At 40.7% G+C, this 14,896-nt stretch overlaps 1 protein-coding gene across 1 annotated transcript in view; it reads right to left on the reverse strand.

The window, feature by feature from the left end:
* Positions 1 to 14,896, reverse strand: part of POLA2 (DNA polymerase alpha 2, accessory subunit) — a gene marked incomplete in the record, with an annotated part of 701,000 nt that overhangs the window by 273,398 nt on the left and 412,706 nt on the right. The window contains 3 exon segments of the mRNA XM_053688830.1: positions 784 to 857; positions 1,291 to 1,329; positions 1,407 to 1,531. Coding sequence (XP_053544805.1) covers positions 784 to 857; positions 1,291 to 1,329; positions 1,407 to 1,531 — 238 coding nt within the window.

Consider the following 14,896-nt stretch of genomic DNA (forward strand, 5'->3'; position numbering starts at 1 on the left):
AATAGCCATGAGTCCCAACATTTCTACACATAAGCAGACAGAATCACATAACAAACATGATTAAAGTCCCCCCTGCTCAAACCCCCTCAGGAGATATTAACCCTTGATTCCATAAAGATAAAGGAGTCCCACTGAGACCCTGTCTTCTATCACTTACATTACATTCCCACAATGAAAGGAAAATGAAATGATCTTAACGATCTAGGCCGTGGAACAGCAACACGGTCCTTCAAGTTTGACAGATAGTAGTGTAGTAGTTGCTTCTGACATGGACTTGAGTGAAGAAAGCAGGTAGCGAAACTCGTCAACGCTGACTGCTTATGGAGCTGTTAATATGAGTCGGGATGGTTTAGCAGAAAGACTCTCCCTGCATCTCCGGACTCTAACTTTCATCCATGATCTCACTGAGAGGCTGACAGGACTACTTAAAACTCCAGTCCCATCTCGAAGAGTACTACCCTCCATAAGAGACTACCCTGTAATCGTCCGACACGAAAGGCAAAGAATGACTGGGGGATGAGGGAAGTGGGGGAGGTATTTAAGTCTTTGGCTGGGGTGTCTTTGCCTCCTCCTGGTGGCCAGGTTCTGTATTTCCCAAAAGTAATGAATGCAGCTGTGGACTCTTCCCATTTTAAAAAGAAAGCAGAGTTAGAAATGTAATAGTTAAAGATAGTGTCCCTATTTCCACACTTAGCTGGCACTGTACAGCAAACCACTGTTACTGCTTTCTCGTATACAGTAGAAAAATGTTTAATTACAGCATCAACCAAAGTGTACACTCACAGACGTGTTCCTTCGATGATCATTTTCAAACAGTGCTTAAAAACATCGTCAAATGTCACTGTTAGCTGCAGATTCTAGAAAGGAAAAACACAATTATTAATGTATGATATCTGATAACATGAAAATGGTAAGAAAAGGATATCTGATACAATTATATGATAATTACACAATGAGATATATCATTTTATAATAGAATGATATAAGTGATGTTATAGTGGTGTGATAAATAAAATATATGATAATGGTATGGATGTGAGGATTTCATCACATAAAATGCAGGATATTTCTACCCATATTTAAAATTTGAAAATCTTCGCAAATAATGAAATATTGCAGCTGATTTGTCAACCACTGATTTAGATATTAATAAGAATTTTAAGAGTAATGAAGATGCTATCCTAAACATAGTCTTAATCACATAACTTAAAATCATTCGCTCATCACATAAATGCCTATTAAACAACCTATGCAGTCTAATTGGTTTCATAGGATGAAGAGCAAACCCACCTCTATCTGTTCTTGCTTTGCATCCAAAAATGGTCCAAACTGAAAGAAAGGAGGAAATATTGAAAAAAAGGCAGAAAAATAAAATAGCAGGATCTATTTATTATTTTAACCCTAACCAAGATGCAGACATCTGGTCGGTCTCTGTTAATGATGTCAACCAAATCCTTCAGGGCATCATAAGTTATAGTATCAGACGTGGTGAAGGGGCCACAGGCTGTCAGGATCATCTGCTGCTGACACTCTGGAATTACAAGACAGTAGGAAGATTAAAGTAGAAAACGTGATTTGGTATATATAAAAGGTGAACAATTTCACAGATTTAATGGCGATTGCCAAATCTAAATATATATACATAACACAAGTCTGATATAGGTGGAACAGACTCACGAATATGGAGTTTGTCTTAAAATTTGAAATGGACAGAGTATAATATAATTTCTTGAAAATTAACCCTGCCACATACCTGCCTCAACAGATATTGTCCTTAGCAGAGGTGATCAGGTAAGGAACTGCAAAACAATGGAAATTTTGCTAACAAAATCATAGTGGCAGGCCTTGTATCCTCCAGTAACAAGTCAGGATTTTCCCTCCAAATATGGGAAGTGAAAGAGGAGTTTGGGTATTGAAAAATGACTGCAGCAAACAAGGTATGAATGCATTCAGAAAAAAAAAATATGACTCAATATTGTTAATTACAGAAAAGAATATATATGTCCCTTTAAATCGCGTAGCAGCCAACGCGCACGCGCACACACAACAGTCAAATATCTAAGTAAACAACAACGTTATTAGGAGTTCCCTTTGGTGCCACCGTGCATGTCTTGCCTAGATGTCGTCATTGGAAAGGAGAAAAAAAAACTAAATTTATGCTTACCTGATAAATTTCTTTCTTGACACGGTGAGTTCATGGATCATCATCATCTAAATCACTATTGGGAATATAACTCCTGGTCAGCAGGAGGAGGCAAAGAGCACCACAGCAAAGCTGTTAAGTATCACCTCCCTTCCCTGAAACCCCAGTCATTCGACCGAAGGAAAAGGAGAGAAAGGAAGTAACAAGGTGCAGAGGTGCCTGAGATTTACAAAACAAAAAGACTGATATAAACTGGATGGGCCGTGGACTCACCATGTCAAGAAATAAATTTATCAAGTAAGCATAAATTTAGTTCTCTTTCTAATGACACGGTGAGTCCACGGATCATCTCTAATTACTATTGGGAATCAATACCCAAGCTAGAGGACACAGATAAAGGAGGGACAAGACAGGGAACCAAAACGGAAGGCACCACTGCTTGAAGAACCTTTCTCCCAAAAGAAGCCTCAGCCGAGGCAAAATTATCAAATTTATAGAATTTAGAAAAAGTGTGTAGAGGACACTCAAGTTGCAGCCTTGCAAATCTGTTCCATAGAAGTTTCATTTTTGAATGCCCAGGAAGAGGAAAACATAATTTATGCTTACCTGATAAATTTATTTCTCTTGTGGTGTATCCAGTCCACGGATAATCCATTACTTGTGGGATATTCTCCTTCCCAACAGGAAGTTGCAAGAGGATCACCCACAGCAGAGCTGCTATATAGCTCCTCCCCTAACTGCCATATCCAGTCATTCGACCGAAGACAAGCAGAGAAAGGAGAAACCATAGGGTGCAGTGGTGACTGTAGTTTAAAAAATACCTGCCTTAAAATGACAGGGCGGGCCGTGGACTGGATACACCACAAGAGAAATAAATTTATCAGGTAAGCATAAATTATGTTTTCTCTTGTAAGGTGTATCTAGTCCACGGATCATCCAAAACTTGTGGGATACCAATACCAAAGCTAAAGTACACGGATGAAGGGAGGGACAAGGCAGGTACCACTGCCTGTAAAAGCTTTCTCCCAAAAATAGCCTCCGAAGAAGCAAAAGTATCAAATTTATAGAATTTTGAAAAGGTATGAAGCGAAGACCAAGTCGCCGCCTTGCAAATCTGTTCAACAGAAGCCTCATTTTTAAAGGCCCATGTGGAAGCCACAGCTCTAGTAGAATGAGCTGTAATCCTTTCAGGAGGCTGCTGGCCAGCAGTCTCATAAGCTAAGCGGATTATACTTCTTAGCCAAAACGAAAGAGAGGTTGCCGAAGCCTTTTGGCCTCTCCTCTGTCCAGAGTAGACAACAAACAAAGCAGATGTTTGACAAAAATCTTTAGTAGCTTGTAAATAATACTTTAAAGCACAAACCACGTCAAGATTGTGTAATAGACGTTCCTTCTTTGAAGAAGGATTAGGACACAATGATGGAACAACAATCTCCTGATTGATATTCTTATTAGATACCACCTTAGGTAAAACCCAGGTTTGGTACGCAGAACTACCTTATCAGCATGGAAGATCAGATAAGGAGAATCACATTGTAAGGCAGATAACTCGAAAACTCTACGAGCCGAGGAAATAGCTACCAAAAAAAGAACTTTCCAAGATAAAAGTTTGATATCTATGGAATGACGAGGTTCAAACGGAACCCCCTGAAGAACTTTAAGAACCAAATTTAAACTCCAAGGTGGAGCAACAGGTTTAAACACAGACTTGATTCTAACTAAAGCCTGACAAAATGCCTGAACGTCTGGAACATCCGCCAGACGCTTGTGCAAAAGAATAGACAGCGCAGAAATCTGTCCCTTTAAGGAACTAGCTGACAATCCTTTCTCCAATCCTTCTTGGAGAAAAGATAATCTCATGGGAATCCTGACCTTACTCCATGAGTAGCCCTTGGATTCACACCAATAAAGATATTTACGCCATATCTTATAATAGATTTTCCTGGTGATAGGCTTTCGTGCCTGAATTAAGGTATCAATGACTGACTCGGAGAAACCACGCTTTGATAAAATCAAGCGTTCAATCTCCAGGCAGTCAGCCTCAGAGAAATTAGATTTGGATGGTTGAAAGGACCTTGAAGTAGAAGGTCCTGTCTCAGCGGCAGAGTCCATGGTGGAAAGGATGACATGTCCACCAGATCTGCATACCAAGTCCTGCGTGGCCACGCAGGCGCTATCAAGATCACCGATGCTCTCTCCTGCTTGATTTTGGCAATCAGACGAGGGAGCAGAGGAAACGGTGGAAACACATAAGCCAGGTTGAAGGACCAAGGCGCTGCTAGAGCATCTATCAGCGTTGCCTTGGGGTCCCTGGACCTGGATCCGTAACAAGGAAGCTTGGCGTTCTGGCGAGACGCCATGAGATCCAGTTCTGGTTTGCCCCAACGATGAATCAATTGTGCAAACACCTCCGGATGGAGTTCCCACTCCCCCGGATGAAAAGTCTGTCCACTTAGAAAATCCGACTCCCAGTTCTCTAAACCTGGGATATGGATAGCTGAAAGGTGGCAAGAGTAAAACTCTGCCCAGCGAATTATCTTTGAGACTTCTAACATCGCTAGGGAACTCCTTGTTCCCCCTTGATGGTTGATGTAAGCCACAGTCGTGATGTTGTCCGACTGAAATCTGATGAACCTCATTGTCGCTAGCTGAGGCCAAGCCTGAAGAGAATTGAATATCGCTCTCAGTTCCAGAATGTTTATTGGAAGGAGTGTCTCCTCCTGAGTCCACGATCCCTGAGCCTTCAGAGAGTTCCAGACTGCCCCCCAGCCTAGAAGGCTGGCATCTGTCGTTACAATTGTCCAATCTGGCCTGCGAAAGGTCATTCCCTTGGACAGATGGACCCGAGATAGCCACCAGAGAAGAGAATCCCTGGTCTCTTGATCCAGATTTAGTAGAGGGGACAAATCTGTGTAATCCCCATTCCACTGACTGAGCATGCATAGTTGCAGCGGTCTGAGATGTAGACGTGCAAACGGCACTATGTCCATTGCCGCTACCATTAAGCCGATTACTTCCATACACTGAGCCACCGAAGGGCGAGAAGTGGAATAAAGAACACGGCAGGAATTTAGAAGTTTTGATAACCTGGTCTCTGTCAGGTAAATCCTCATTTCTACAGAATCTAGAGTTCCCAGAAAGGAGACTCTTGTGAGAGGGGATAGAGAACTCTCTTCCTCGTTCACCTTCCACCCATGCGACCTCAGAAATGCCAGAACTATGTCCGTATGAGACTTGGCAATTTGGAAATTTGACGCCTGTATCAGAATGTCGTCTAAATAAGGGGCCACTGCTATGCCCCGCGGTCTTAGGACCGCCAGAAGTGACCCCAGAACCTTTGTAAAGATTCTTGGGGCTGTAGCTAACCCAAAGGGAAGAGCTACAAACTGGTAATGCCTGTTCAGGAAGGCAAACCTGAGAAACCGATGATGATCTTTGTGTATCGGAATGTGAAGATAAGCATCCTTTAAATCCACTGTAGTCATGTAATGACCCTCCTGGATTATAGGTAGGATGGTACGAATAGTCTCCATCTTGAATGATGGAACTCTGAGGAATTTGTTTAAAATCTTGAGATCTAAAATTGGTCTGAAGGTTCCCTCTTTTTTGGGAACCACAAACAGATTTGAGTAAAATCCCTGTCCTTGTTCCTCCTGTGGAACAGGATGGATCACTCCCATAACTAGGAGGTCTTGAACACAGTGTAAGAATGCCTCTCTCATTATCTGGTTTGCAGATAATTGTGAAAGGTGAAATCTCCCTTTTGGAGGAGAAGCTTTGAAGTCCAGAAGATATCCCTGGGATACAATTTCCAACGCCCAGGGATCCTGGACATCTCTTGAACAAAGCCTGGGCGAAGAGCGAAAGTCTGCCCCCTACTAGATCCGTTACCGGATAGGGGGCTGATACTTCATATATATGGGAGGATATCGTAAACCACTGTGTGCATGTGGTTAAGAATTAAAGGATGACCAGTGAGCAATTTAAGGATAACCAGTAAACAGTGAATAAATATGGCTATGCCAAATTTAATAACATATATATTATATTAAAAGATTTACACAGTAAAAAACGGATTTACACAGTAAAAAACGGACGTCTCCGTTAACCAAGTATAGGTTGCCACCAATAAAAAACATAAATTACAAATTGAAACAGGCCTTGCAAATCGAGCAAATTGGGACTTGACACAGTCCTAGATAAACATCTGAGGTAAAAGTTCCAAAGTTGAAACTAGGTATAGGATTGCAGGCACCGCAAGCTTACCTCCAGCCTGTGTGTACTTATCGGTCTCTGCAAATGAAGTTACCGCCGTAGCGGGATGACGTCACCTTTATGGGCGCTGTCCTGGATCCACCGCCTGATTGGTCTTTTGGCGTAGCGGCTTCAAATTTAGAAATGAATCTCCAACAGCAAAGTGTCTGCTCTTAAGTGCCTGTCGGCACGCAGGATACTTCAAAGAGGATGGTGTGTAGAAGGAGGTAGCTCACAATCTCCAGATGCAGGGAATCTGTGGTATCGCTATGCGATGAAACGATCTGTCCTGTGCTACCTGTTAGACCTTGCTGACCTTAGTATTGTCAGTTTCCTTTCAGTAGACTTTACAGGCTTCAGAGAATAGCTCATGCAAAAGGTAGCTAATCCCAATATTGATTGAGTCCAAACTTATAGTTTCAGCTTCAAAATAGAAGACAGTCTCAAGAGTTGTGACAGTCTCAAGAGTTGTAACACATCAACGCGTTTCTCCCTATACAGGGCTTTTTCAAGATTTGAAGTATCCAGCGTGCCGACAGGCACTTAAGAGCAGACACTTTGCTGTTGGAGATTCATTTCTAAATTTGGAGCCGCTACGCCAAAAGACCAATCAGGCGGTGGATCCAGGACAGCGCCCATAAAGGTGACGTCATCCCGCTACAGCGGTAACTTCATTTGCAGAGACCGATAAGTACACACAGGCTGGAGGTAAGCTTGCGGTGCCTGCAATCCTATACCTAGTTTCAACTTTGGAACTTTTACCTCGGATGTTTATCTAGGACTGTGTCAAGTCCCAATTTGCTCGATTTGCAAGGCCTGTTTCAATTTGTAATTTATGTTTTTTATTGGTGGCAACCTATACTTAGTTAATGGAGACGTCCGTTTTTTACTGTGTAAATCCGTTTTTTACTGTGTAAATCTTTTAATATAATAAATATGTTATTAAATTTGGCATAGCCATATTTATTCACTGTTTACTGGTTATCCTTAAATTGCTCACTGGTCATCCTTTAATTCTTAACCACATGCACACAGTGGTTTACGATATCCTCCCATATATATGATTATACACTTGACATATAGAAAAAATTAGTTTTGTTAAGTTTTCTACCACTAAATTCACTTCACTTTAGTCATTGTATCACTTACAATTTGATTCACCTTTAGCTATAGCGCTCCTGCTTCTATCTTATCTGTACTAATGCCTGTAACCTACTAGGGACTCTTAGGTTATATCAGGAGCTTGGTGAATTCACTCTGCGCTCATATCCAACTTGTTTGTACTTGGCTAATACTTCATACTGACTTAGGGGCAGCAGCAGGCTTTTTGGCCTGCTTCCAGGTCTGGTTAGGTCTCCAGACCGACTTGGACTGGGCAAAAATTTCCTCTTGTTTTGCATTAGAGGAAGCTGATGCCGTACTCGCCTTGAAGTTTCGAAAGGCACGAAAATTAGTCTGTTTGGCCCTTGATTTGGACCTATCCTGAGGAAGGACATGACCTTTTCCTCCAGTGATATCAGAAATGATCTCCTTCAAACCAGGCCCGAATAGGGTTTGCCCCTTGAAAGGAATGTTAAGCAGCTTAAACTTTGAAGTAACGTCAGCTGACCACGATTTAAGCCATAGCGCCCTGCGTGCTTGAATAGCAAAACCAGAATTCTTAGCCGTTAGTATAGTCAAATGAACAATGGCATCAGAAACAAAAGAATTGGCTAGCTTAAGTTCTCTAAGCTTGTCAAGTATGTCATCCAATGGGGTCTCTACCTGTAAAGCCTCTTCCAGAGACTCAAACCAGAAAGCCGCAGCAGCAGTGACTGGGGCAATGCATGCAAGGGGCTGTAGAATAAAACCTTGTTGAATAAACATTTTTTTAAGGTAACCCTCTAACTTTTTATCCATTGGATCTGAGAAAGCACAACTGTCCTCGACAGGGATAGTAGTACGCTTAGCTAGAGTAGAAACTGCTCCCTCCACCTTAGGAACTGTCTGCCATAAGTCCCATGTGGTGGCATCTATTGGAAACATTTTCTTAAAAATAGGAGGGGGAGAAAAGGCACACCTGGTCTATCCCATTCCTTAGTAATAATTTCTGTAAACCTTTTAGGTATTGGAAAAACATCAGTGCACACCAGCACTGCATAGTATTTGTCCAATCTACACAATTTTTCTGGCACTGCAATTGTATCAGTCATTCAGAGCAGCTAAAACCTCCCTGAGCAACACGCGGAGGTGTTCAAGCTTAAATTTAAATGTAGACATATCAGAATCAGGTTGAATCTTTTTCCCTGAGTCAGAAACATCACCCACAGAAAGAAGCTCTCCTTCCTTAGCTTCTGTATATTGTGAGGGAGTATCAGACATAGCTCTTAAAGCGGCAGTATGCTCTGTATTTCTTCTAACTCCAGAGCTGTCTCGCTTTCCTCTAAACCCAGGTAGTCTGGATAATACCGCTGACAGGGTATTATCCATGACTGTCGCCATGTCTTGTAAAGTAAACGCTATGGGTGCACTAGATGTACTTGGCGCCATTAGAGCGTGAGTCCCTTGAGCGGGAGTCAAAGGATCTGACACGTGGGGCGAGTTAGTCAGCATAACTTCCCCCTCGTCAGATTCCTCTGGTGATAAATTTTTTAAAGACAGAATATGGTCTTTATAACTTAAAGTTAAATCAGTACATTTGGTACACATTCTAAGAGGGGGTTCCACTATGGCTTCTAAACATAATGAACAAGAAGTTTCCTCTATGTCAGACATGTTTAAACAGACTAGCAATGAGACCAGCAAGCTTGGAAAACACTTTAAATCAAGTTAACAAGCAAAAAATAAAAACGGTACTGTGCCTTTAAGAGAAACAAATTTTGTCAGAATTTGGAAAACCGTGAAAAAAAGCAGTAAATCAAACGAAATTTTTACAGTGTGTATAATAAGCTAACAGAGCATTGCACCCACTTGCAAATGGATGATTAACCCCTTAGTTCAAAAAACGGATCAAAAAAACGAGACACGTTTTTTAACAGTCACACCAAACTGCCACAGCCTTGCTGTGGGCCTACCTTCCCCAACAAACGATTTTGGAAAGCCTAAGAGCCCTTGAGAGAGGTCATATAGCATTCAGGGGACTCCTGGAGGAAGCTGGATGTCTCAGTCTGTAAAAGTTACTGAGCAAAAAACATAATTTATGTAAGAACTTACCTGATAAATTCATTTCTTTCATATTAGCAAGAGTCCATGAGCTAGTGACGTATGGGATATACATTCCTACCAGGAGGGGCAAAGTTTCCCAAACCTCAAAATGCCTATAAATACACCCCTCACCACACCCACAATTCAGTTTAACGAATAGCCAAGAAGTGAGGTGATAAGAAAGGAGCGAAAGCATCAAAAATAAGAAATTTGGAATAATTGTGCTTTATACAAAAAAATCATAACCACCACAAAAAGGGTGGGTCTCATGAACTCTTGCTAATATGAAAAATGAATTTATCAGGTAAGTTCTTACATAAATTATGTTTTCTTTCATGTAATTAGCAAGAGTCCATGAGCTAGTGACGTATGGGATAGCAGATACCCAAGATGTGGAACTTCCACGCAAGAGTCACTAGAGAGGGAGGGATAAAATAAAGACAGCCAATTCCGCTGAAAAAATAATCCACAACCCAAATCAAAAAGTTTTAATCTTAATAATGAAAAAAACTGAAATTATAAGCAGAAGAATCAAACTGAAACAGCTGCCTGAAGTACTTTTCTACCAAAAACTGCTTCAGAAGAAGAGAAAACATCAAAAAGGTAGAATTTAGTAAAAGTATGCAAAGAAGACCAAGTTGCTGCTTTGCAAATCTGATCAACAGAAGCGTCATTCCTAAAAGCCCAGGAAGTAGAAACTGACCTAGTAGAATGAGCCGTAATCCATTGAGGCTGGGACTTACCCGACTCCACATAAGCATGATGAATCAAAGACTTTAACCAAGACGCCAAAGAAATGGCAGAAGCTTTCTGACCTTTCCTGGAACCAGAAAAGATAACAAATAGACTAGAAGTCTTTCTAAAATCTTTAGTAGCTTCAACATAATATTTCAAAGCTCTTACTACATCCAAAGAATGTAAAGATCTCTCCTTCGAATTCTTAGGATCAGGGCACAATGAAGGGACAACAATTTCCCTACTAATGTTGTTAGAATTCACAACCTTAGGTAAAAATTGAAATGAAGTCTGCAACACCGCCTTATCCTGATGAAAAATCAGAAAAGGAGATTCACAAGAAAGAGCAGATAGCTCAGAAACTCTTCTAGCAGAAGAGATGGCCAAAAGGTACAAAACTTTCCAAGAAAGTAATTTAATATCCAGAGAATGCATAGGTTCAAACGGAGGAGCCTGTAAAGCCCTCAGAACCAAATTAAGACTCCAAGGAGGAGAGATTGACTTAATGACAGGCTTGATACGAACCAAAGCCTGTACAAAACAATGAATATAAGGATTAGCAATCTTTCTGTGAAAAAGAACCGAAATAGCAGAGATCTGTCCTTTCAAAGAACTTACAGATAAACCTTTATCCAAACCATCCTGAAGAAACTGTAAAATTCTAGGAATTCTAAAAGAATGCCAGGAGAACTTATGAGAACAACACCAAGAAATGTAAGTCTTCCTGACTCGATAATAAATCTTCCTAGACACAGATTTACAAGCCTGTAACATAGTATTAATTACTGAGTCAGAGAAACCTCTATGACTAAGAATCAAGCGTTCAATCTCCATACCTTCAAATTTAACGATTTGAGATCCTGATGGAAAAATGGGCCTTGAGATAGAAGGTCTGGTCTTAACGGAAGTGTCCGAGGTTGACAACTGGCCATCCGAATGAGATCCGCATACCAAAACCTGTGAGGCCATGCTGGAGCCACCAGCAGTACAAACGAACGTTCCATTAGAATTTTGGAAATCACTCTTGGAAGAAGAACTAGAGGCGGAAAGATATAGGCAGGATGATAATTCCAAGGAAGCGACAATGCGTCCACTGCTTCCACCTGAGGATCCCTGGATCTGGACAGATACCTGGGAAGTTTCTTGTTTAGATGAGAGGCCATCAGATCTATTTCTGGAAGTCCCCAGATTTGAACAATCTGAAGAAATACCTCTGGGTGAAGAGACCATTCGCCCGGATGTAACGTCTGGCGACTGAGATAATCCGCTTCCCAATTGTCTACACCTGGGATGTGAACCGCAGAAATTAGACAAGAGCTGGATTCCGCCCATACAAGTATCCGAGATACTTCTTTCATAGCTTGAGGACTGTGAGTTCCACCTTGATGATTGACATACGCCACGGTTGTGACATTGTCCGTCTGAAAACAAATAAACGATTCCCTCTTCAAAAGAGGCCAGAACTGAAGAGCTCTGAAAATCGCACGGAGTTCCAAAATGTTGATTGGTAATCTCGCCTCCTGAGATTCCCAAACCCCCTGCGCTGTCAGAGATCCCCATACAGCTCCCCAACCTGAAAGACTCACATCTGTTGAGATCACAGTCCAGGTTGGACGAACAAAAGAGGCCCCTTGAATTAAACGATGGTGATCCAACCACCAAGTCAGAGAAGATCAAACATTGGGATTTAAGGATATTATTTGAGATATCCTTGTATAATCCCTGCACCCCTGGTTCAGCATACAAAGCTGAAGAGGTCTCATGTGAAAACGAGCAAAGGGGATCGCGTCCGATGCAGCAGTCATGAGACCTAGAATTTCCATGCAAAAAGCTACCGAAGGGAATGACTGAGACTGAAGGTTTTGACAAGCTGAAACCAACTTCAGACGTCTCTTTTCTGTTAGAGACAAAGTCATGGACACTGAATCTATCTGAAAGCCCAAAAAGGTTACCTTTGTCTGAGGAATCAAAGAACTCTTTGGTAAATTGATCCCTCAACCATGTTTTTGAAGAAACAACACAAGTTGATTCGTATGAGATTCTGCAGAATGTGAAGACTGAGCAAGTACCAAGATATTGTCCAAATAAGGAAATACCGCAATACCCTGTTCTCTGATGACAGAGAGAAGGGCACCGAGAACCTTTGAAAAGATCCTTGGAGCTGTTGCTAGGCCAAACGGAAGGGCAACAAACTGGTAATGCTTGTCTAGAAAAGAGAATCTCAGAAACTGATAGTGATCTGGATGAATTGGAATATGAAGATATCCATCCTTTAAATCTATTGTGGACATATAATGCCCTTGCTGAACAAAAGGCAGAATAGTCCTTATAGTCACCATTTTGAATGTTGGTATTCTTACATAACGATTCAATATTTTTAGATCCAGAACTGGTCTGAAGGAATTCTCCTCCTTTGGTACAATGAATAGATTTGAGTAAAACCCCAGACCCCGTTCCACAACTGGAAATGGTACAATTACCCCAGCCAACTCTAGATCTGAAACACATTTCAGAAATGCCTCAGCCTTCACTGGGTTTACTGGAATGCGAGAGAGAAAAAATCTTCTCACAGGAGGTCTTATCTTGAAACCTATTCTGTATTCTTGAGAAACAATGTTCTGAATCCAAAGACTGTGAATCGAATTGATCCAAATATCTTTGAAAAATCGTAACCTGCCCCCTACCAGCTGTGCTGGAATGAGGGCCTCACCTTCATGCGGATTAAGGAGCTGGTTTTGACTTTCTAAAAGGCTTGGATTTATTCCAGACTTGAGAAGGTTTCCAAACGGAAACCGTTCCTTTAGGGGAAGGGTCAGGCTTCTGTTCTTTATTCTGACGAAAGGAACGAAAACGATTAGCAGCCCTATATTTACCTTTAGATTTTTTGACTTGAGGCAAAAATGTTCCTTTCCCCCCAGTAACAGTTGAAATAATAGAATCCAACTGTGAACCAAATAATTTATTACCTTGGAAAGAAAGAGAAAGAAAAGTTGACTTAGAAGTCATATCTGCATTCCAAGATTTAAGCCATAAAGCTCTTCTAGCTAAGATAGCTAAAGACATATCTGACATCAATTCTAATGATATCAAAAATGGCATCACAGATAAAGTTATTAGCATGTTGAAGAAGTTTAACAATGCTATAAGCATTATGGTCTGACACTTGTTGCGCTAAAGCCTCCAACCAGAAAGTGGAAGCTGCAGCAACATCAGCCAAAGAAATAGCAGGTCTAAGAAGATTACCTGAACATAAATAAGCTCTCCTTAGAAAGGATTCAATCTTCCTGTCTAAAGGATCCTTAAAGGAAGTACTATCCGCCGTAGGAATCGTAGTACATTTAGCAAGAGTAGAAATAGCCCCATCAACTTTAGGAATTTTATCCCAAAATTCTAATCTATCAGATGGCACAGGGTACAATTTCTTAAACCTTTGAGAAGGAGTAAATTAAGTACCCAGACTATTCCATTCCCTAGAAATTACTTCTGAAATGGCATCAGGAACTGGAAAAACTTAAAGAATAACTACATGAGGTTTGAAAACCGAATTTAAACGCTTAGTAGATTTAGTATCAAGAGGACTAGACTCCTTCATATCTAATGCAACTAACACTTCTTTAAGTAAACAACGAATAAACTCCATCTTAAATAAATAACATAATTTATGTAAGAACTTACCTGATAAATTCATTTCTTTCATATTAACAAGAGTCCATGAGCTAGTGACGTATGGGATATACATTCCTACCAGGAGGGGCAAAGTTTCCCAAACCTTAAAATGCCTATAAATACACCCCTCACCACACCCACAAATCAGTTTAACGAATAGCCAAGAAGTGGGGTGATAAGAAAAAAAGTGCGAAGCATATAAAATAAGGAATTGGAATAATTGTGCTTTATACAAAAAAATCATAACCACCACAAAAAAGGGTGGGCCTCATGGACTCTTGTTAATATGAAAGAAATGAATTTATCAGGTAAGTTCTTACATAAATTATGTTTTCTTTCATGTAATTAACAAGAGTCCATGAGCTAGTGACGTATGGGATAATGACTACCCAAGATGTGGATCTTTCCACACAAGAGTCACTAGAGAGGGAGGGATAAAATAAAGACAGCCAATTCCTGCTGAAAATAATCCACACCCAAATAAAGTTTAACAAAAAACATAAGCAGAAGATTCAAACTGAAACCGCTGCCTGAAGAACTTTTCTACCAAAAACTGCTTCAGAAGAAGAAAATACATCAAAATGGTAGAATTTAGTAAAAGTATGCAAAGAGGACCAAGTTGCTGCTTTGCAGATCTGGTCAACCGAAGCTTCATTCCTAAACGCCCAGGAAGTAGAAACTGACCTAGTAGAATGAGCTGTAATTCTTTGAGGCGGAATTTTACCCGACTCAACATAGGCAAGATGAATTAAAGATTTCAACCAAGATGCCAAAGAAATGGCAGAAGCTTTCTGGCCTTTCCTAGAACCGGAAAAGATAACAAATAGACTAGAAGTCTTACGGAAAGATTTCGTAGCTTCAACATAATATTTCAAAGCTCTAACAACATCCAAAGAATGCAATGATTTCTCCTTA

This window comes from Bombina bombina, chromosome 7, assembly GCF_027579735.1.
Source record: "Bombina bombina isolate aBomBom1 chromosome 7, aBomBom1.pri, whole genome shotgun sequence".
In the NCBI taxonomy this organism is placed as follows: domain Eukaryota; kingdom Metazoa; phylum Chordata; class Amphibia; order Anura; family Bombinatoridae; genus Bombina; species Bombina bombina.